General features: G+C 41.4%; 1 protein-coding gene across 1 annotated transcript in view; it reads right to left on the bottom strand.

Annotated features, from left to right (window-relative positions):
- Positions 1–24,879, bottom strand: part of C2H3orf20 (chromosome 2 C3orf20 homolog) — an 80,114-nt gene that overhangs the window by 10,709 nt on the left and 44,526 nt on the right. The window contains 4 exon segments of the mRNA XM_058567980.1: positions 15,837–16,086; positions 17,487–17,575; positions 17,757–17,868; positions 23,305–23,436. Of these exon segments, the coding sequence (XP_058423963.1) occupies positions 15,837–16,086; positions 17,487–17,575; positions 17,757–17,868; positions 23,305–23,436 (583 nt within the window).

Here is a 24,879-nt window from a genome sequence, read left to right as displayed (position 1 = left end):
TTACTCTGATACCAAAGCCAGACAAAGATACTATAAGAAAAGAAAAATATAGATCAATAACCCTTATGAATATAGATGTAAAAATACTCAATGAAATACTAGCAAACTGAATCCAGCAGCATATTAAAAGGATTATCCACTATCAGTAAGAGGGGTTTGTCTAAGGAATGTAAGAGTGGTTCAACATATGAAAAGCAATCAGTGTAATACATCACATTAATACAATAAAGGGAAAAAAGACACACAATCATCTCAGTTGATGGAGAAAAAGCATTTGACAAAGTCTAACACCCTTTTATGATAAAAACATTCGACAAACTAGGATTGAAAGAGAACTTCCTCAATATGATAAAGGACAATTATGAAACACAGCTAAGTCATATTCAATGGTAAAAGACTGAAAGCTTTACCCCTTAGTAATCAGGAACAAGAAAAGGATGTCCACTTTCACCATTTCTGTTCAGCACTGTACAGGAAGTTCCAGCCAGAGCAATTAGGCAAGAAAAAGAAATAAAAGCCATCTAAATTGGAAAGGAAGAAATAAAACTATTTCCACTCATGGATTATATAATTTATGTATGGCAAATCCTAAAGAACACACACACACTATTAGAGCTAATAAATTCAGCAAAATTTCAGGATAAAAGATTAACATGCAAAAATCAGTTATATTTCTATACAATAGCAATGAACAAACCGAAAAGGAAATTAAGAAAATAATTTCACTTATAATAGTACTACAAAGAATAAAATACTTAGGAATTAACTTAACCAAGGAGGTAAAAGACTTGTACAATAAAAACTACAAAACACTGCTGAAAGAAATTAAAGAAGACATAAATAAATGAAAACATATTCCACGTTCATGGATTGGAAGACTTAATATTGTTAAAATGTCAATACTACCCAAAGTGATCTACAGATTTAATGCAATCTCTATCAAAATCCCAATGACATTTTTTGCAGAAATAGAAAAACTCATCCTAAAATTCATATGGAATCTCAATCTTCAAACAATCTTGAAAAAGAACAAAACTGGAAGCCTCACACTTCCTGATTTCAAAACTTACTGCAAAACTACAGTTACCAAAAAGGTGTCATATTGGCATAATGACAGGCATATAGACCAATAGAATAGAATAGAGACCCCAGAAATAAACTCGCACACATACGGCTAAATGATTTTTGACAGTGGTTCCAAGACCATTCAATGGGGAAAGGACAGTGTTTTCAACAAATGGTGCTGGGAAAACTGGATATCTACATGCAAAAGAATGAAGTGGACACTGACCTAATACCATATATAAAAATTAACTCAAAATGTATCAAAGACCTAAATGTAAGACTTAAAACAATAGAATTCTTACAAGAAAACAGGACAAAAGTGTCATGATGCTGAATTTGGCAGTGATTTCAGGCAACAAAAGAAAAAATAGACAAATTGGACTTCATGAAAGATTTAAAATTTTTTACATCAAAAGACACTACCAACAAAGTAAAAAAGCAACCCACAGAATGGGAGAAAATATTTGCAAATCATATATCTGATAAGGGATTAATATCCTGAACATATAGAGAACATCTAAAACTCAACAACACAATAGCAAACAACCTGATTCAAAAATGGGCAAAGGACTTGAATAGACACTTCTCCAAAGAAGATATACAGATGGCCAATAGCACATGAAAAGATGCTCAATATCACTAATCATCAGGGAAATGGAAATCAAAACTACAATGAGATACCACCTTACACCCATTGGATGTCTACTACCAAAAAAACAGAAAACAGCCAAGTATTGGTGAGGATATGAAGAAACCAGAACCCTTGTGCACTGTTGGTGGGAATGTAGCCATTGTGGAAAACTGTTATAGCGGTTCCTTTAAAAATTAAAAAAACAGAATTACCACATAATCCAGCAATTCCACTATAGGTATATACCCAAAAGAACTGAATGCAGGGTATCAAAGAGATATTTGTACATCCATGTTCATAGTAGCATTATTTACAATGGCTAAAACCTGAAGTGTCCATCAATGATGAATGGACAAACAACCCAAGTGTCCATCAACAGACGAATGGATAAGCAAAATGTGGTATATACGTATGACTTTAAAAGAAAAGAATTTCTGCAATATGCTACAACATGGATGAACCTTGAGAACATTATGATAAGTGAAATAAGTCAGTCACAAAAAGGTAACTACTGTATGATTCCACTTATATGAGATACTTAGACTAGTCAAAAGCATAGAGACAGAAAGTAGAATGGTAGTTGACAGGGGCTGGGGCAAAAGGGGAATAGAAAATTATTGTTTAATGAGTACAGAGTTTCAGTTTTACAAGATGAAAAGTTGTAGAGATGGATGGTGGTGATGGCTGCATAACATTATGTATGTATTTAATACCTTTAAACTTTACAGTTAAAAATGGTTAGGATGGTAAATTTTATATTATGTGCATATTTTACCACAATGAAAAAATTGAAAGAGATATTATAAGACGCTCAACTTCACATATAATAAAATAAATACAAATTAAGACTATACTAAGGGAATATATGCTACTGATGAGAACGTATATTGGTATAAGCTTTACAGAGATTAAATTGGCACTATCTCTTAAAATTACAAAGGCACGTGACACTTGGCCTAACAATGCCATCTTTAGAACTTTATTTACAGATACGTTTGTACAAACGAGGAAACTGAGGTTTCAAGAGTTTGAGTTACTTAGACCAGAAAGACTTCTCCTACAGCGCCGTGTGAACTTAGTCAATTCCTATAACCTCCTCTATGACATGAGGAGTCTGAGCTTTAGGATCAAGGAGAAAAGGATGCAGAGGCCCATTGAACAGCCCTATGAATTCCTAACAATGGCTCTGAATGACTCCTGAGTTCTCTCCATCTGGGCCAGGATCCCTGTTCACACAGGGGCAAATGCATACTGAAGTGAGTATATTTGTAATTTGCACATGTATTCTAACCCCTCATAAACCTACTTTTCCCTCACTCTTTTCTATCCAAGTTAATGACACCATCATCATTCAGTTATTTAAACCCAAAACCTAAAAGTCATCGGTGATACTTCTTATTTCCTTACTCCACATCTATCAGTTTTGTTAGCTCTACTTCCAAAATGGATTACAATTATGTCTAAGTTTCTCCTTTGCCCTGCTATTGTCCTTGACAGCACATCATCAGTGTCACCTGGATTACTAAAATAGTCTCCTAACTACTTTGATTCCACTCTTTCCACCCTAAAATCATTTTCCCACAGAGCAATCAGAGATGTTCCACTTCCAACAGTGGCTGACTGGGTGTTTTAGACCAACTCTCCTGAAAAAAATGAGAAAAGTTCAACAGCATATATTTCAAAAATCTGTTAAAATGCCTTAAGAGATGTCACAAGTCAGTGAGAATTTCTGGGATCAGGATCTGGAAGAAGAGAGAAACCAAGAAAGATGAGTGTGACCTTTAGGACAGCTTTACCCCTGAAGGCAAATATCGACTTGGAAAGTGAAACCTGGGGATGACAGTCTGAGAAGCTGAGCAGAGCTCCTGACATGTTTATGCATTGCAGGGGGAAAAATGGGAGTTCAGGGCCCACCAAAGAAGATGGCCCTGATAAACGATCCTGGCTTTTGGTTGAAGACCTGAAGGCTATACCTGAAGAGTAAAGGTAAAACAGAAATAGACAAGCCCTCACAAAGATCGAAACACGGCTTCAATCCATATCTAGATGAGGGTGATCTGGCCCTAGCCAAGTTGACAGATGAAAGCAAAGTTAAATCCTCTCTGAAGGAGCATGACATCCTCCAGAGCCTCAAATTATCTCTACATTTTTTCATACACAATGTCTGGCATACAAAAAATGTCAGGTATACAACAAGTCAAGAATTGACTGAAAACCATGAGAAGCAGATCCACCGGGATACAGATAGTGGAGACATCTGACACAGATGTTAAAGTAGCCATGATTAATATGTACAAGAAAATAGGAGACAAGATGAAGTTTTAGATTAGCAGACATAGTTAAAGCAGATTAGACACAGTTTAAGAGCATTAGTAAATTGGAAGACAGGTCAGTAGAAAATACCTAGATTGAAGTACAAAGGAAAGAAAAGGATGGAAAATATAGAATAGAGAAAAAAAAGATACATGGAACTCAGTGAAAAGGTGTAACTTGGATATACGTGGAGTCTCAGACAGAGAGGAGCAGGAAAGGAAGAGGAAGAGGCAGAAAGGAGGAAGGCAGAGAGGGAGAGAAGGAGAGAGTGAATATCTAATGAAATAACGGCCGAGAATTTTCCAAAATCAAGGAAAGCCATAGATCAAGAAGTGCTACAAACAGGATAAATACAATGAGAATCACATCTAGGGACATCACAGAAAAGCTGTGAACTAAAGAAGGGCCACTAACTAAAGGTGGAGAGAAAAAAAAAGCCAGAGAAAAAAGACACTTTACCTTCAGAGGAGCAACAATAAGACTGAGAGCTGACTTCAAAATAAAAATGACAGAAGCCAGAAAACAGCAGAAAGACATCTTTAAAGTGCTGAAAAAGAATAATTGCCCATCATAGACAAGATCACTCAAAAATGAAAGTGAAATAAAGAAACATTAAGGGGGGTGGAGGGGAAGCGCCAGCAGACATACTAAAGGAATTCTAAAGGCAGTTCTTCAGGCAGAAGAAAAATGATCCTAAAATGGAAGCATAGAGAAAAAAGATAGAAGGCACAAATAAATATTAGTTAATGTAAAAGCAGATATCACTATACATTCTACAGTCATTTAAAATACCACAAGAGGACATTTTGAAAAACTTTATTTCAATATATTTAAATATTTAGATGAAATGGGTAAATTCCTAGAAAAATCCAACTTACCAAAACAAACAGAAAAAGAAATAGAAAATCTGAATAGTCCTCTATGTATTAAAAATACAAGTTTTAATTAAAACTTCCACTGAAAGAAAATTCCAGGGCAGATGGCTTCACTGGTAAACTCCACCAAATATTTAAGGAAGAAATAACCTACGTGTACACAAACACTAGCACATAACAGAAAAAGAAAAAATACTTCCCAGATTGTTTTAAGAGGCCAGCCTTACCAGTCTTTCCTTATGACAAAAAAGGAAAAATTACTGGCCTGTCTCTTTCATACACACAAGTACCAAACTCCTAGATAAAATATTAGCAAACCAAATCAAACAATATATAAAAAGGGAATATATTAAAACCAAGTTAGATTTATGTTGGGAATATAAGATTGGTTGACCATTTGAAATCCAATCAATAAAATTCACCACAATAATAGAATAAAGTAAAAAAAATCATCATCTCAATAGATGCAGAAAAGGTATTTGATAAAATTTCATATCTATTTATGATAGAAACTCTCAGCAAACTAGGACTAAAAGGATACTTCTTTAATCTAATGAAGGATCTCTATAAAACACCTAAGCATAACGGGAAAAATACTAAAAATTTTTCCTCTAAGATGAGAATGAGGCAAGAATGCCTATTATTACCACTTCTATTGAACATTGCCTTGGAGGATCTAACCAGTGCAGTTAGGCAAGAAAAGAAATAAAAAGGTATAATATTTGGAAGAGAAGAAATTAATCTTGCAGAGAACAAGTCTGTGTATGTAGGAAATTCAAATAATCTACTGAAAAACTATTAATAAATGAATTGAGCAAGATCATTGGGTAAAAAGTCAATATGTAGAATTCAATTGTGGCTTCCAGTTTTGACCAAGATGGAGTAAGCACACCACAGTTTATCTCTCCCACTGATTACAACTAAAAACTCTGGACAGAATATTTTTTAAACTACTTGATGACTTTGAAAGGTAAACAATAGCTGGTGGATTGTGGGGGGCGGAAGCAAGAAGTCAAAACCTTGAGGGAAGATCAGTATGGTGGTAAGGAGTCTCCCGGTCTTACCTTTTTTTTTCTTCTTATATATCCCAGCTTGGACTTGAGGGTGAACTGAATCTGGAGAACTGGACAGTGGATGTGGTTAATAAAAACTCCAAGGAAAGACCTTTCTAGCCAAGGGACTAGGAAAAGAGGTCCCTGTGATCCTGCGAGTGGGGAGAGAATTCTCTCTTTATTCCCTCTTTTTATCTCCCCTGGCTCTGCCACAAGGCCAGTTCCAGCAACACAATTGCACTGTTGTGACAGTGGCAGCAATGGCAAGGGCATCTAAAGACTCTGAGGGAAAATTTGTCCTTCTGGATAGAGGAACCAGGAAAAGGGGCCCCTCATGTGCAGAGTGTGGGTGGAGGCCCTAATATTTTAAAAATATTTCTTCTCTTGACATTTCACCCAAAGGAAAGGCCCAGTTATAAAGATCTATGTGAGAGTTCTAATAGCTACAACTCTGAGTAATTCCTGGATTTTTACTCAGAACATCCGAAAGTGAGGCTCCTGGGAGCTGGAGAGCATGGGGAAATCCTGCAGAGGAGAGGGCAGGAGAAAGGGATCCCCTATTTCCATGTCTGAACTGACATAAGTCCTGGGCTCACACCCAAGTTGTGCATACATAGAACATTCCCAGAAAAGCATAGCAAAAGCTTTAAGAACTTAACTACCATTTAAACTACTACCCTAGTTCCAGAGTAACCCCTGAGTATGCATGTAAGGGCCAGACCTAAACAGCATTGTAAAGACTTTGAAAATTGAACAGATATTGGAACTCTACACCCAGAAAGCAAGACAGAACTTGCAGTCTGAACCTAACAAGGTTGATTGCTTGCCAAAACAAACAAAATAAACATTTTCCAGAGGATTTTAAAACAATCTAGAGTCTGACAACATAATATACAAAATGTTCAGGATGCAAACCAAAATTACTTGACATACCCTAACCAGGATAATCTATCAAAGACAAAAGACAGATGCCAATCCTGAAATGGCCCAGACGTTGGAATTGTTAAAGACTTCAAGGTAGCTGTTACAACTATCCTCCATGAAATGAATGGAAAGATAGAACCTCTCTTCTATGTAAAATGTAAAAAAGAATCAAATGGAAGTTTTAGAACTGATATCAATATCTGAAATACAAAAATTCATTGGATGGGCTCCATGGATGAGCCCATCCGATGGGAATGGAGAAGACTCAGGAAAGAGTCAGCAAACTCAAAGATGGAGCAATAGTATTTACCCAATCTGAAGAAGAGAGAGAAAACAGATTTCAAAGAATGAACAGAGCCTCAGTGAACTGTTGAGACAATATAAAAACACTCACACTACTGGAGTCCTTGAAGTAGAAGGGAAAGAGGTTCGTGCAAAAAAATTTTTATTTTGAAGAAATACTGACTGAAAACTTCCCAAATATTGGTGAAATACATGAATTTACAAATCCAAGAGGCTCACAAACTCGATAGGATAAAATAAAATAAAAGCACATCCAGATACACCAAAGTTAAGCTGCTAGAATCCAAAGATAAAGAAAAAATCTTGAAAGGTGCCAGAAAAAAACTGACACCACATATATAGAAAAACAATGATTCAAATGATGGGATTTATCACCAGAAACCATGGAGGTCATGAGACAGGGGAACAGTGTCTTTAAGGCACTGAAAGAAGAAAAAAGTCGGTCAAACCAGAATTCTATATCCAGCCAAAATATCCTCCAGGAATTAAGGCAAAATAAGGACATCTTCAGTTTAAGGAAAACAAAGAGAATTTATCACCAGCAGATCTGCACTAAAAGAAATTCCTCAGGCCAAAGAGGAATGATCCCAGAGGAAAATACAGACCTTCAGGAATTAAAGGACAACAGAAATGCTAAGTAACCGAGTAAATATAAGACTATATACTTTTTCTTAAGTTCTTTAAAATATGTATGACTGTTGGGCTGGCCCCGTGGTTTAGCGGTTAAGTGTGCACACTCCGCTGCTGGCGGCCCAGGTTTGGATCCCGGGCGCGCACTGATGCACCGCTTGTCCAGCCATGCTGAGGCCGCGTCCCACATACAGCAACTAGAAGGATGTGCAGCTATGACATACAACTATCTACTGGGGCTTTGGGGGAAAAAAATATGTATGACTGTTGAAAGCAAAGATTATGACATTGTTGAGGGGTTTCAATATATGTAGATGTAATACATATGACAAACTATAATATAAAGGGGAGGGGAGAATAGAAAGACTTACATAGTTGTAAGATTTCTACATTTCCCTTGAGATGGTAAATATTAAACATAAATAGACTGTTTGAGGTAAGGGATGTATAATGTAAATCCTAAGGCAAACACTAAAAGAAAAACACGGAGATATAGCCAAAAAGCCAATAGATAAGTTAAAATGGAATACTAAAAATATTCAAACAATCCAAAAGAAGGTGGGGCCGGCCCCATGGCTTGGCGGTTAAGTGCGCATGCTCCGCTGCTGGCGGCCCAGGGTTCGGATCCCGGGCGCGCACCGACGCACTGCTTCTCTGGCCATGCTGGGGCTGCGTCCCACATACAGCAACTGGAAGGATGTGCAGCTATGACATACAACTATCTACTGGGGCTTTGGGGGGAAAAATAAATAAATAAAAATTATAAAAAAAAAAAAGAAGGCAGGAAAGGGGAAAGAGAGGAACAAAAAAGCAGAGGATACAAACAGAAAAATAATAAAATGGTAGACTTAATCCAATCAAATCAATAATTATATTAAATGTAAATGGTCTAAATATACCAATTAAAAGACAGAGTGTCAGACTGGATAACAATACAATACCTAACTATATGCTGTTTATAAGAAATTCACCTTAAATATAATGACATAGATTAAAAGTAAAAGGATGGAAAAGTTATACCAAGCAAACACTAATCAAAAGAAAGCTGAAGTATATTATGATTATTAGACAAAGTAGAGTATATTATTATTAGACAAAGTAGACTTCAAAACAAGAAAAATTATCAGGTATCAAGAGAAACATTACATAATGAAAAAAGAGCCAAATGTGCTGTACCTAACAACATAGCTCCCAGATGTATAAATCAAAAAAAAAAAAAAGATAGAATTTGAAGGTAAAATAGGCAAATCCACAACCATATTTGGAGACATCAATACTCCACTCCCAGTAATCAACAGAACAAGACAGGAAATCAACAAGGATGTAGAAGACCTTAACAACACTATCAACCAACTTGACCTCATTGTCATTTGTTGAAGACTCCACCCATCAAGAATAGAATACATATTCTTTTCAAGTGTATATGTAGCATTCACCAAGGTAGCCCATATTCTGGTGTCATAGAACAAACCTTACAAAATTTAAAGGAATAGAAATCATACAAAGTATGTTCTCAGACTATACCAGAAATAAACTAAAAATCAATAACAGAAAGAAATCAGGAAAATCCTCAAATATTTGTAAATTAAACATCAGACTTCTAAATAACCCATGGTTCAAAGATTAAACAAGGAAAATTAGAAAATATTTTAAACTGAATAAAAATGAAAATCTAACATATCAAAATTTGTGGGACACAGGAAGAGTAGCGCTTAGAGGAAAATTTACAGAATTAAATACTTATGTATTAGAAAATAAGGCCTCAAACCAATAATCTAAGCTTACAACTTAAGAAACTAGAAAAAGAGCAAATTAAACCTAAAACAAGCAGAAGGAAGGTAAAAATAAAGGATAGAAATCAATCAAATTGAAAATATAAAATACAATAGAAAAAAACCCAATGAAATCAAAAGCTGATTCTTTGAAAGATCAATAAAACTGTAGCCAGACTGACCAAGATAAAAAAGAGAAGACACAAATTACCAATATCAGAAATAAAATAGAGGATATCACTAAAGACTCTACAGATGTTAAAAAGATGATAAGGTAATACTACAAATAATTCTATGCATATAAATTCAATTTAGATGAAATGGGTCAATTCCTTTAAAGACACAAACTACCAAAATTCACTCAGAAAAACAAATGACCTGAATAGCCCTATAGTTATTAAAGTAATTAAGTCGGTTTTTAAAAGCTTTCCACCAAAGGAAACTCCCAGTAAGATGGTTTCTCTGGTGAATTCTACCACACATTTAAGGAAAAAATTCATACAAATTCAACACAAAATAGAAGAGGAGAGAATACTTCCCAACTGATTTTTTAGGCCAACATTACCCTGATGATCCAGACAAAAACATTATAAGAAGACTATAGACCAATAACTTTCATAACAACAAAATATTAGCAAATTGAATCCAGCAACAGAGAAAAAGAATAATACGTTATGACCACGTGGAGTTTATCCCAGGAATGCAAGGCCGGTTCAACATTTGAAATCAATGTAATTCACCATATTAACATAACAGAGTCCAGAAAGAGAACCACACATATATGGCCAATTGACTTTTTACAAAAGTGCAAAGGCAACTTAGTGGAGAAAAGGATATCATTTCAAAAAATACTGCTGGAACAACTGGATATCCATATGCAAAATAAATAAATAAACCTCATCCCATACTTTGTACCTTATACAAAAATTAAATCAAAATGGATCATAGATCTAAATGCAAACCATACAACTATAAAACTTTTAGAAGAAAACCTTTGTGACATTGGGTTGGGCCAGGGTTTCTCAACCGGCACTACTGACATTTTGAATTGTATAAACCTTTCTTATAGGGGTTTGTTTGTGCATTGTAGGATGTTTAATGGCCTCTCTGACCACTACCCACTAGATAGAAGTAGCACCTCCTCCCCAGTCTTGACAATTAAAAAATATGTCTTCAAACATTGCCAAATGTACCCTGGGGATCAAAATCACCTTTTGTTGAGAACCACTGGATTAGGCAAAAAGTTTTTAGACGTGACACCAAAAGCACAATCCAGAAAAGAAAAAAAAATGGTAAATTGGGCTGCATCAAAATAAATTTTGCTCTGCAAAAAAATACTGATAAAATGAAAAACCAAGCCACAGACTGGGAGAAAATATTTAAGTCACATTTCTTTTTTTTTGTTTTTTGTGAGGAAGATCAGCCCGGAGCTAACATCCATGCTAATCCTCCTCTTTTTGCTGAGGAAGACCGGCTCTGAGCTAACATCTATTGCCAATCCTCCTCCTTTTTTTTCCCCAAAGCCCCAGTAGATAGTTGTATGTCATAGTTGCACATCCTTCTAGTTGCTGTATGTGGGACGCAGCCTCAGCATGGCCAGAGAAGCGGTGCGTCGGTGCGTGCCCGGGATCCAAACCCGGGCCACCCGTAGCAGAGCGTGTGCACTTAACCGCTAAGCCACGGGGCTGGCCCTGAGTCACATTTCTGATAAAGGACATATACACATAATAAAGAACTATCACAACAACAATAATAATACAGATAATCCAATTTTAAAATGTGCAAAAGATTTGAACAGACACTTCACCAAAGAAGATATACGAATGGTAAATAAGCCTGTGAAAAGATGCACAATATCATTAGTTATTAGAGACACGCAAATCAGAATGATAACAAGATATCACTACACATCTATTAGAATGGCTAAAATTTAAGAAAAGCTGACAATACCAAGTACCAACAAAGATTCAGAGCAAGTGGGACCCTCATACATTGCTGATGAGAATGTATAATAGTACAGCCACTTGGGAAGACAGTTTGGCAGTTTCTCATTTAGTTTCTCATAAAGTTAAAAACATATTTACATATGACCCAGCAATCCAACTCATAAGTATTTACCCAAGTGAAATGAAAACGTATGCTCACATAAAAACCTGTTCTTGAGTATTTACATCGGTTTTATTCATAATCACCAAAAACTGAAAACAATCTAAATCTGTTTCAATGGGTGAATGGATAAATAAAATTTTGCCCATCTATGCCATATAATATGTGCAGAAAAGAGTTAACATAGAAAGCCTGAGGCTGCTGTCTTTAGAAGAACCTGCTTACAAGGTTGGCCCTTGGCTGGTGTCTGGGAACTGGGCACTTCAACCATATTTTACACTATGCCTAGACTGTTTGTGTAAACAATGTGATTTATGCCGAACAACTGCTTTCCTTCTGGCAGTCTGGAATTTTGATATTTGCTAGGCAGAGAGTGCCTATGTAACTAGCACCCAACAAAAACCTTGGGCTCTGAGTCACTAATGAGCATCCCTGGGCAGAAACATTGCACATATGTTACTGCATTTTTCAGTGCTAGAGAAAGGAGTATGCTTGATGTTTCCCCTCACAGCAAGGAGAGAGTATAACGAAATCTGTATATGGGTTTCTCCAGATTCTACCTGTGTCTTTGTCCCTTGCTGATCTTATCATGTATCCTTTCACTGTAATAAATTTTACCTGTGAGTCTGACTATATGCTAAATCCCATGAGTACTAGTAAATCTCTGAATGTGGGGTGGTGTTGGGGCCCCCTGAAACAGACTACTCGGTAATAAAAAGAAATAAACTATTGATACACGCAACAACAACATAGATGAATATTGCATGCATTATGCTAAGTTAAAGAAGCTATATAAGACTCAAAAGGCTTTATACAGTATAATTCCATTTATATGACATTCTGGAAAATGCAAAACTATAGCTGCAAAGAACAGGTCAGTGGTTGTTAGGGATTAAGGGTGAGGGAAGACTGACTACAAAGGGGTAGCATGAGGGAACTTCTTTTTTTTGAGGGGGGAGAGGTTATGAAACAGCTGTATCCTGACTATGGTGGTGGTTACACAACTTTATGCATTTGTCAAAACTCATAGACTTTTACACAAAAGAGAGTAAAATTTACTGTAAGTAAATTAAAAATAAATTTAAACTGAGGTAAAATCAATTGCCTTTCTATATACCAACAACAAATAGAAAATTAAACTAAAAATATATTTATAATAGCACCAAAAACTATTAAATACCCCATAATAAATCTAATGAAAGACAAACAAGACCCTCTATGCTGAAAACTACAAAATATTATAAAAGAGATTAGAGAAGATAAATGAATAAATAAAAAGACATACCATGCTCATGGATTGAAATACTCCAATATCACAAAGACATTAACAATCCAATTGAAATCTCAGGACATTTTTTTAAATTGACAGGATGATTCTAAAATTATATGGAAATGTAAAGGGCCAAGAACAGCAAAACAATTTAGAACAACAAAGTCTGAGTACTTACTCTGCTGTATATCAACACTTATGATAAAGCTATAATAACTAAGAGAGTTTTGTGTTGGTAAAAAGTTGGACAAATAGGACACGACATAGAGAGTCCAGAAAATAAAAGACCCTTGATTTATAATATAAGGCCCCTTGCCAGCCCAGTGGCGTAGTGGTTAAGTTCGTACACCCTGCTTTGGCAGCCCGGGGTTCATAGGTTCAGATCCCGGGCATGGACCTACATACCACTTATCAAGCCATGCTGTGGCAGGCATCCCACATATAAAGTAGAGGAAGATGGGCACAGATGTTAGCTCAGGGCTAATCTTCCTCAGCAAAAAGAGGAGGATTGGCAATGGATGTTAGCTCAGAGCCAGTCTTCCTCACACACACACAAAAATAATAATAATATAGGGCCCCTTGATTTATGGCAGAATTTGCACCAAAGAGCTGAGGGAAAATTACAGTCTTTTCAATAGGTGACACTGGATCAAATATACATATATTACATACATATATACATAATAATAATTATAAATTAATAAAAATATTAAATATATAAATATGTATAAATTTTAAAAATATATAAAATATATACATAAAAATAAAACTTGGCCCCTATTTCACCTTGTACACAGAAATCATTTCCAAGTGGAGGATAGCTATAAATGTAAAAGTGAAAAAAACTACTAGAATGCAACTTAGGGAAACATCATCATGTTGTTTGAAACATTCATAGACAGGAAAGTTCTTAAACAGGATAGAAAAAGCTAATTATAAAGAAAAAGATTGAAAATAAGATATTAAATTTAACAACTTCTATTCATCAATAAACACCATCACCAGACAAGAAGTGGGAGAATCATTTGCAACATGTATTAATGACAAAAGTCTTGTATCCATGATATATAAAGAACTCCAGAATATAAATCAAGAAAAGGCAAACAAACAGAAGAAAAATGGACAGGAGAACTGAGCAGGCATTTTGCCAGAGAGCATATCCAAAATGGTCAACGAACAGTTGAAAGGGTGCTCAACCTCCGTAGTCACCAGGAAAATGCTAATGAAACACCATTTCGTTGTCATAGAATAGCTATATTCAAATGACGGACAATGTCGAGCACTGGTGAGGATGTGGAGCCACTGGAACCCACGTGCACTGCTGGTGGGAGTGGAACTTGACACCACCGTGTGGGAAAACGGACAGTCTCAACTAGGAGCTGAACGTGCACACACTCCATGACAGCAGTTCCACACCCAGTCCTACATCAACCAGAAATAAGACATCTGCTAACAGCAGCGCAGTTTTTCATTACCCACACTGTAAACACCCAAACATCCCTCAATGTTAGAATGTACAATTTTTAGTGTACTCATACAATAGATTATCATAGAGCAATGAAAATGAGCAATCTGCTATTATAAGCAACACCATGGATAAATCTCACAACTATAACGTCGAGCAAGAGAAGCTGGGCACCAAAGAATACACACCGAATAGTTCCACTCAAATAAAGTTAAAAAGAATAACTCATCTATGATGTTAGAAATCTTCCCTTTGGGGAGGGGGCGGGGGTGCATGATGGGGAGGGGACAAGAGGGCACACCTAAGGAGCTGGTAAGGGTCCACTTCTTGAGTTGGTTATAGGGTATGACACCTATAACCACCATACCCTATACAGGTATATCACCTTGTGCCACCCATTGAGCTATCCACTTAGGATTTGTTCATTTTTCTGTGTGTATTTTATACATATATTTAAAGTTAAAATACAAAAGATACATATTTTATCTATTTTAAAAAGTTTAAAATAAAACCCCGTAAATCAGATGATGTCACTTCCTGTCTTGCAGTTACGGAATGGCTTCCTGTGACACTAACAAGCCCACTTGATCCGGCTCCTGACTACCTCCCTGTCCTCAGTGTGCATCCTTCTCCCTCTTCACGATGCTCTGGCCACACGGGTCTTACTTTCCCTCACACGTACCGAACTTGTTCTTGTCTCAGGGCCTTGGTACTTGCTCTGCCCTCTGTCTGTGTTCCCTCCCCATCCGTCTTTGCGGCTGCCTATTTCTCATGCTTCAGGTCTCCATTAAACTACCATCTCCTCAGAACTGCTTCCCCAGCCCGTCCCTTAATGCAGCACATCCCACTGCTCTTCCCAGTCACTCTCCCTCCCTGGGGTTGGTCAACATTTCCTATAAAGGGCCAGAGAGTGAATATTCTCATCTTTGCAGGCCAGAAGGTCTCGGTCACAACCACTGGACATTGCCATCCTAGCAGGAGAGCAGCTATAGACAATATGTAAATGAGTGGGTGTGGCTGTTCCAATAAAACCTTACTTATGGATCCTGACATCTGAATTTCATATCATTTCACATTGTCAAGAAAAATTCTTCTTTTGATTTTTTTCCTCCCCAAATGTTTAAAAAAGCAAAAACCATCCTTAGCCTGCCCATAAAGAAGGCAGGCAGCGGGGCCAGATTTTAGCCCTTGGCTGCAGTTTGCCAACCTCTGCTCTACCCCGTTACCCCAATGCATTTTTTTCCCAGCCCTCGTCACTCTCTACAATGATTCAGTTGTTCGTGTGTTTCTCTTCTCTCTTTCCCCACCCCTAGAATTTCGGCTCCAAGAGGGAGAGGCCTCAGCTGTTTTGGTCACCATTGGGTGTCTACTCCCCATTACAGAGTCTGACATGGGGAAGCTGGAAGAAATGAAGGGGCAAGCCCACTTGCGTGTGACCGCGGCTTTGGCTTCAATCTTGGTCTTCCTTTCAGTGGGCCTCACAAGAGCAGACTCAGGCTCTTCCCTCAAAGCCGAGGCTTTGCGTTGGGTTGAACAAGATTTTAATAAAAGGGCTTCTGAGGGTAAACTTAGCTTGGCGCCCTGCTTGAGAAAGGGCCCCGATTTTGTCCTGGGTCGGCTGATTTCTGTCTTTCCCTTTACACTATATTCGATGGTTAACAGGCTTGTTAACAGAAGACACTGCTGTCACCCTACCTCATGGCCTGGCCTTCCCTGCCTTGCTGTGAGGCTCTGCACATTGGCCCCCCTTCTGCTCGTCTCCCTCTCCACTCCTGGACTTGTTCAGATTTTCCTGCCAGGCTGCCTTCCCTCTGTTATCTGGCACAGTGCTCCAACCCTAGTACAGTTAGTGATCAGTAAATGCTACCTGAATGTAAGAACAAGTCAATCTCATTTCTATTCATTCCTCAAGACCCAGCTTAGATTCCTCCTCTCCCAAAAGGCCTGTGTTTCATTCAGTTTTGTGTCCTCCATAGCACTCAATGTAGAGGCTGGGTACACAATGCATCCATGCTGTTCCTTTCCCTGAGAATGCTGTTCCCTTTGTCTCCAAATTTAAGCCATTTTCATCTACTTTCTTTGTTCTATTTATTTATATTCTTGTTTGGCTTTCCCTACTAGACTAGAAAACTTCTGAGGCCAGGGACCTCTTATTCCTTCATTCACTTACCAAACATTTATTGAATGCTGGGTGCTGGGCATACAGAGATGACCCAAAACAGGGTTTCCTGCCTCTGGGAACTCCTAGTGGGGGTACAGGGGGGATGGGCAAACAAAGAAATACCACACGAGGTAGTAAGATTTATAATTAGAGCACATATAAAGTGCTGTGGGAGCCCAGAGGAGAGTGTGACACTTCCTGCTGGGGGAATCAGGGAAGGCTTCTCGGAAGAAGGGCACAGTTGAACCGAGTCTTCTAGGGATGTGGAGAAACCCCCAGGGAGGCCATGGGGGGAGCACAGCCTCTCCATGCCCAGCCAGGGGGTGGCATGGAGCGGGGATCAATGTTCCTTTGTCTCCAGGCCCATCAGCAGTGAGGAAGAGAGCCCAGATATGCGGAGAGGAGGGGGTCCCGAGGCCACCCACACGAGCCCCGGGGGGCGCTCTGTGGGCCTAACAGAGACAGCCTGGTGAGGTGGCTACTTTTTTTTCTTCTGCTGAGATCTTCCACAACAAGGAGAGAGGAATGGGGGCTGCAAACAGCTGACGGGACAGTACGGGAGACAGAGCTGAAAGGAGACTTAGGTGTGGGGGGAGGGACAGAGAGAGATATGAAAGATGATGAGAGGCCCAGGAAAACAGGACCATCACATGGAGACGTTGAAGACACACGGGAGAGCACTCAGACACGGAACTTGGTCAAGGTCGCTGTTATTAGCTGCGTGGCCTCGAGCAAGTCCCTTTAGCACTCTGAGCCTCATCGTCCCATCTACCAACGGGGAAATCATCCTGCCATGCCCACCTCCCTGGGGTGGTCAAGAGCTGTCCTTGGAGGCCACTTGCAGGAGACCCAGGATTTGGGAAGCCATCGGCCAGGCCATCACTCATCTTTCTGTCCCCTTACCTGCTGCCAGAAAGACAGAATTTATGAACAGAGACACTGTCTTCTGAAACCACCACTTGATCTCCACCACGGCCTGGCTCAGCCTAGACCCTTCCTCTGTTGATTCTGTGCTTCACCTGGGGAGATGCCAAGGGGAAGGAGGGCATGGTCACCTGCCCTGCCAGGGGCTGTCTGCCCAGCCCAGCGACAACCGGGTCTTGCTCCAGTTTGGAGGCTGTGCTGTCCCTTCCGCCTGGCACACACCTCCCCCCCCTCAGCCCAGCGAATGCCTGCACACTGGCCCAACCTGACGCAAACGTCCCCTCCTTGGGGGTCTTCCCCGATGCTGCTGGGCAGAGCTGTTCCTTGCCTTGGACCCCCATCATGCTCTCTACACAGCCTGAAGACAGAAGTTTGTCCTTGATGAAGGAAATGCAGACATTTGAGCCTGTCTCCCCAGCTAGACTAAGCTCCTAGAGGACTGGGACCGGGTCTCGGTCTCCTCTGTGTCTGAGGGCCTGTCATGCTCTCAGAAGGTGCTCAATAAATGCTTGTTGCATGAACGAATAACTGGACGGACAAAGGCCTCTCCAGAGCCGTTGCTGCCACTCCCCCTCTGTACGCATCCTCCAGAATCGCCTTCATCCCTCCAGCTGCCAGAGAATCTCAGCTGAGAAACCGCCCTCAGACAAGGTTACACAGAGTGACTGACCCCTGTGGGGCACAAGGCCCAGGCCTCCCGCCTCAATTTGGGGTTACTCTGAAGGGCACTCTGGCTCTGGCGCTCCCTGTGGGACGGCAGTTCCTGCAGTTCAACCCCTCCTTCTGCTGGAGCATGTCAATGGTCCTGCAGAACCAGGCTCAGATCCCAGGGTTAACTGCAGTCAAGGTCTGACTTCTCCAGGAAGCCCTCACTCATTTCCCCAGCCAGCAGCCATCGCTGCGTGTGCTAAAACTTGAGCGTCGGCCCATTTCTGTCCTTGCTGCCCTGGGTCCTGGTCATTTTTTACTTTATCTCTAAACTTGGTTAGCCCCTTGAAGGCAGGAACCATGCTTTCTCTATCTCCCAGTTAACAGACAGGAGGGGTGAAAAAATGTTTCTTCTGTGGAATTGAAGCCTCAGGTGGAGAGAGAATGGGGTGGATGGTGGACAGATTTTCTAAAGAACAATGCAGGCGGCCACGTGTCCCTCCCGGCCCACAGGCAGGACTTCTGTAAAGGACGCCCCAGTTAATCGTGAAGCCTCAACCACTTCCGACTGTTGGCCCCCGCTGCAGCCTCTGGGCTAAATTTATTTATTTATTTGTAATTTGTACCCAGCCTGCTTCCAAAAACCATCTGAGGCAGCACTCTGAGCTAATAAAGCATTTAAACTGAGGTGTCGCCTCCCTTCCACAGCGCTGCCTTGATAGAAATGTACAGCGAGGAGCCCGGCCGCAGGGCCGTAAAAGCGGGGACTGCCGTTCTGCCTGTCGCTCTGATGCGTGGCTCCGGCCAGGGTGACGGGTGTCTGGGGAAGCCATTTAACAAGCTTCCCAGTGACAGGGACTTTGAGAGAGGAGGCCACCCTACCCCCCACTCTCAGCTTTCCTAGACTGCCACGAGTGATCACCAGCCCTGAACACACACACAGGATGACACGAAGCAGACTGGGCAAGTCCCAGGACGGGAGCGTGTGAAAGCTGGGTGGGCCCTTACACATCACTCTATGGATGGGGAAACTGAGGCCCAGAAAGAAGAGAGACTAGCCCAAGGCCCTGTGGCCTCTTCCTAGCCTAGGCTCTCTGCCAGGCCCCACACTCAGCAAATTTCCTCCGGAGCTCCTTGTAGCTCTCGTGGTCCAAGACTCGAAGATGAGCCAATTCCCTGAGCCTTGAGAGGCTTAACCTGGCAGCTAACTTTCGGAAATCCTGTTACCTACAATAAATCTGATCTTTCTTAATTTGTTGTTAATCTAGTTAGAAAGTTGTAATATACATTACACCTCCCTGCATTCTCAAACAGAAGGGGTTATGACCTTGATGTTTTTTGGCCAGTCTTCTTGGTCAACATCAACGACTATCATCTAGAATGCAATATTGCGTTCAGAAGCTGTTTTAAAGTATGGGTCTGTTTATCCCTATGCTAAATGTCCCCAAGACAGTTATGCTTTTTGAGTTATGATGTCCTTTTAAAGAAATAACTTTCCAACCTCTACCCACCACACTGTCAGACTGCCTCTGGGAGCTTCCCTTATGGAGACTCCACCTTCTAGACCTGCACTGTCCAGCAGAAATATAATGCAAGCTACATTCATAGTTTTAAACGTTCCTGCAGCCACAATGAAAAACCTCCTTAGGGCTGGCCCCGTGGCTTAGCGGTTAAGTGCGCACGCTCTGCTGCTGGCGGCCCGGGTTCGGATCCCAGGCGTGCACCAACGCGCCGTTTCTCTGGCCATGCTGAGGCCACGTCCCACATACAGCAACTAGATGGATGTGCAACTATGATGTACAACTATCTACTGGGGCTTTGGGGAATGCAAATCAAAACAACACTAAGATACCACCTCACGCCCGTTAGAATGGCTATAATCACCAAGACAAAAAACAACAAATGTTGGAGAGGATGTGGAGAAACAGGAACCCTCATATACAGCTGGTGGGAATGCAAATTGGTGCAGCCTTTATGGAAAACGGTATGGAGATTCCTCAAAGAATTAAAAATGGAGATGCCCTATGATCCAGCTATCCCACTACTGGGAATCTATCCAACGAACCTGAAATCAACAATCCAAAGAGGCTTATGCACCCCTATGTTCATTGCAGCATTATTCACCATAGCCAAGAAGTGGAAGCAACCTAAGTGTCCCTCGACTGACGATTGGATTAGGAAAATGTGGTATATATATACATTGGAATACTACTCAGCCATAAAAAAAGACAAAATCGTCCCATTTGCAACAACATGGATGGGCCTGGAGCGTATTATGTTAAGTGAAATAAGCCAGAAAGAGAAAGACAAACACTGTATGATCTCACTCATATGTGGAATATCAACCAACACATGGACAGAGAAAACTGGACTGTGGTTACCAGGGGCAGTGGGGGTGGGGGGTCGGCACAAGGGGTGAAGGGAGTCATATATATGGTGATGGACAAACAAAAATGTACAACCCAAAATTTCACAATGTTAGAAACCATTAAAACATCAATTAAAAAAAAAAAACCTCCTTAAAAGGTGAAATTAATTCTAATAACGTTTATCTAACCCAATATATCAAAATATGATTATTTCAACATAGAATCAAAATAAACGATTAATGGGAAATTTTACATCCTCTTTTCTACTGAGTCTTTGAACTGCAGTGTGTATTTTCACTTTCTGCCCTCTCCATTCCGACTTGTCACAATACAAGTGCTCAATGGCCATTTGCGACTTGTGGCTACCACACTGGACAGCACAGCTCTGTGCTTCTAGCTCTAGCTTGCTAAGGTTGCATTTAGGTAAGAAAAAATAAAACTTGAATTACTGAGGGGCTTTCCTAGGCCTAGAGGGCAGGTTTGGTACAGGGACTCAGAGCAGTTTCTCTTGGCTGTTCACGAGGGTCTTTAATTGCTTATGTCCTGGTTCTTAGCTGTGTTCCAAACTTCAGCGATGACAGATTAGAGGCTGCCAAGAAAATACAGCATTACTGCAATTTTATGGGAACAAATAATTTTCTAATATTGATTGCCTTTTATCAGAAAAGTAAACACATTTTTTTACACAGTCTGAAAAAGGTTTTTAAGACATATAGACATGTGACCTCCTACATACTTAGTCACTTAACAATGGCTTATAGAGCAAGAGTATGGAACCAAATGGACAGGATGGACTCATCAAGAAGTGTGATCATTCAGCTCAGCCCAGATGGGCTCAAAATCCTGGGATGATTTTGCTCTTTGAAGTAATGAGTGAGTGCAGGCTGACGTCACAGGCATCTGGGTGTCCTGGGTGCTCCTAAGAGACCCCTTTCACAAACACTCTCTGTCCCTGCAGCCCAGCAGCCCCCACAGTGCCCTCTCTGGTGCACCACACCAGTCTAGCTGGATTACAACTGGTGCTGATGCTTTTGCCCCTTCCACGAGACTGAGAGTACTTCAGAAACTACAGGGAGAGACTTCTTTCATTTCTACATCCCCAGCAGCCATCTTGGCACACTGCAGGTGCTAATACATGTTTATTGAATTAGTTAATGAATTAATGAAGTTGAAATGCTGCTGAAATGAAAATGTGGTGGAAAAAACAGGTGCAACGCTTTCCTCCAGGAGAAACAAAGGTGTTCTCTGTTCTTGTTCAGATAACTCGGATCCCTAACAAATGCCTGTCGCCCGTGTCCCTCTGTAAAGTGAGGACGTTGGGCTGACTGCTCCTTAGGGGAGCTCTGTGAGTCTGTGAACCTGTGGCATGTGGCGGCAAATGCTCCCTCGGCACGAGAGCCTCTTGCTCAGGATGACCATATAATTGATCATCAAAACCGGGACACTTTTGAGAGCAAAAAGGGATGCTGTTAACAATTCCTCCAGGCTGACAGCTATACACCAGAACTGGCCCTGGGCAAACTAGGAGGTGTGGTCCCCCCGCTCCTACTTCATGGAGCCTTCTAGAGTGAGCCAATCCCAGCCAAGCACCCTGCACGCAGTGCAAGTGGCCTACTCCATCCATGAGGCCTTGGTCACCCCAGTTTCATGGTGTATGTCAACTGCTCTCTTCTAGACTATAAACTCCTCAAAGATCAGGGACTGTGTCCCCTTCATCCTCTCCATCTCTCTCCATGATGCTGAGTCGAGACCAGGCACACAGTCGGATCCAGTGAACGGAAGAATTGAGTTCCCAGTCCCCACAGTTTTCTCACCTGCCCAACAAATATTTAGTAAGGACTTAATTAGAAGCAGTCTTTGTGGTGTGCCTGGAGCAACAGACATCAGTAGGAGTCACAGGGAATTCCCAATTTGGTGGAGAAGACTGGCTTGTAAGTAAATTAGTGCTAGAACAGAGGTGAGTCACGGCTGCGAGGGCAGAGCAGAGAGAGAGGTGGCCTCTACCCAGGATGGGAAAGGGGGTGGTGGGAGGGTCGTCAACACCCATTGGTAGTTATTCTGTCCAGTATCATCTCTCCCTCTTCTGGTGACAGCACTATGATTTTCCTTTGGGAAAATACTCCTGCCTCATCCTTTGCCCAGCTGGTACACCTGGGGCTGATTGTACCTGCTCGCTTCGAGGAAGGACATGACACTCAGCCTCACCAGTGAGAGCAACACACTCTCCTGGCTACAGGAAACATTTCAAGCAGGTGCAGCCAACAGAGTCAATGATGTTGGTGTTGGCACTTCTACTGGAACACTCAGGAAAGAGAAGCCCTCCTTCTCCTGGGGAAACCAAAGCTGGTAGAATAATGTGTTCAGAGATGCTCATGACCATCTTGTCAGCCTAAGGACAGAAACTCCCCGAGAATGAAGCCAACAAAGAGGAAAGCAGAGCCAAGAGATGGGGAGATCTGATGGAATCATTTGAGGGCCTGGATCCAGCCATGCCTGAAGCTGCCTATCAACAGACTTTTCAGTGTACTGAGCCAATACAGACTCTTTTCATGCTTAAGCCAGTCTACATTGGATCCTGGCACAACTGAAAGACTACTCATGGATAGAAGTTTCACAGAGAAGGTGGTGCTAAGGTCAGACAGTGAATGATGAGTAGGAGTCCATTAGGCAGAGAAAGAGGCAGGGCCTTGCATGAGGTGGGAAGGTAAGAGGAGCAAAGGCATTGAGACGTGGAGTGGAAACCCACATTGAGATGCCCAGGGGTCAGGCATGGGTGCCTGATCTGCTCTGCCGTACCTTTTTATAATGTGGTATCCTGTGGGGACAGTTGTTGGCGGACACACTTAGTATAACTCTTTCCTTCGTGGAGGTGAAGGTAACCATGATGGAGCCCTGCCCCAGCACCGTTAGCTTCATTTGCTCATTCACCTGCAGGTGAAGAAACCAGTAATCAGCGGATGCCTGTTTCTATTGTCTCACCCACCCCTTCCTGATCCACCACAAAGAACAAAACCTTTCTGGGTTCGGGGCTTGGCTTTCCATTTCTTATGTTGGAATTTAGCTTTCATGGAGAAAACAGAAGAATTCCAGCCTTTCTTTGGGGGATTAGCAGAAAAAAGTAACTGATGCCTTCTTACCCCTGCCCCATCCCTTTCCAACCCAAGCTAGGAACCAACTGTGAAAGAGACCCAGGCGTCTGGCAGGTGAATCAGCTTCAGTTCTGCGAGAGCTGGATGGGGAGGCAACCTGGGTCAGAAGCCAGCACCATCCCTGAATCAGATGACGTGTCCACCCAGGCACCAGGTCTGACTACGAGCCTTGCTCTACAGCATGCAGAGCTGCCTTGGGAAGCTGACCACACGGCAGGGGGTTCCAGAACACACCCCTCTGCAGAGGGGTGGGCAGGTGGCAAAAGGGAACGCAGCAGGGGCCAAGCCACACGTGTTCAGTCTCCTCCCATACAGTCACCAAATCGTCACTACTCTTTCACTACTCTTCCTCTGAGGAGGGCCCAAAGGACCCACCTTTTGTTACCACTTCAAAAGGGTGGGGATTTCCTATGTAGCAGCCCCAGATAGGAACATGGAGATGGCGAGATGCCCTTGTAGCAACTCATTCTGTACTGAGAACTGTGTGGTCTAGGGGTAAGTCCCAGTTCTTCCTCCTGTTAGCAAGCCATTGAGACTCTCTGAAGCTCAAGTTCTTCAATATGAAATAGGTGAAAGGCTAGTATTAGGGTCAAATGACATGAATACTATGGAAGTGGCTTTGAAGCCGTAAAGGCCCATACCAAACATGAGCAGATATTGTCAGGACGTGGCAGAGCAACTCACACATAAGGCCCCTGGGTGGTTCATGTGTGTAGAGAGTTATTTATGCACAGTGGCCCTACTCAAGGGCCTAGGAGTCTACAGCCCTGCACTGCTGCATGGCATTCTTCCTTCTGTCTTCAAAATCCCTGGCCATACACGCACCCCGGGACTCCTCTGAACTAAGAAGACACTCTCCATTCTGCTCTCTCCATTTCTTTCTACTACCCCACTTGCTGGCCCAAAGATCAACACTCAGCTTCCTCACCACTGAGCCCCTTCCTTACATTCTACAGTCTGGAAGCTTGTCCCCTCCAGCACCCTGAAAACATCTGATCCATAACTGTCTTCTTGCCAAGTTTTTTGACATCTTCACAACTTGTAGATCACTCTCACTTAAGAGAAACCCTACCCTCTCCAGTTCTCCTTCTAGAGAGGGTAGTATAGAGGTTGGGAGCTCAAGTCCTGCAGTTGGACAGGGTTCAAATCCCAGTGTTGCCACTTATCAGTTGGGCAATTTTAGGCAAGTTAATTAGCTTCTCTGAGCCTGGGGACAGGAATA

Source organism: Diceros bicornis, chromosome 2 (genome assembly GCF_020826845.1).
Source record: "Diceros bicornis minor isolate mBicDic1 chromosome 2, mDicBic1.mat.cur, whole genome shotgun sequence".
Classification (NCBI taxonomy): Eukaryota; Metazoa; Chordata; class Mammalia; order Perissodactyla; family Rhinocerotidae; genus Diceros; species Diceros bicornis.
This window is presented reverse-complemented; position numbering and strand designations above follow the sequence as displayed.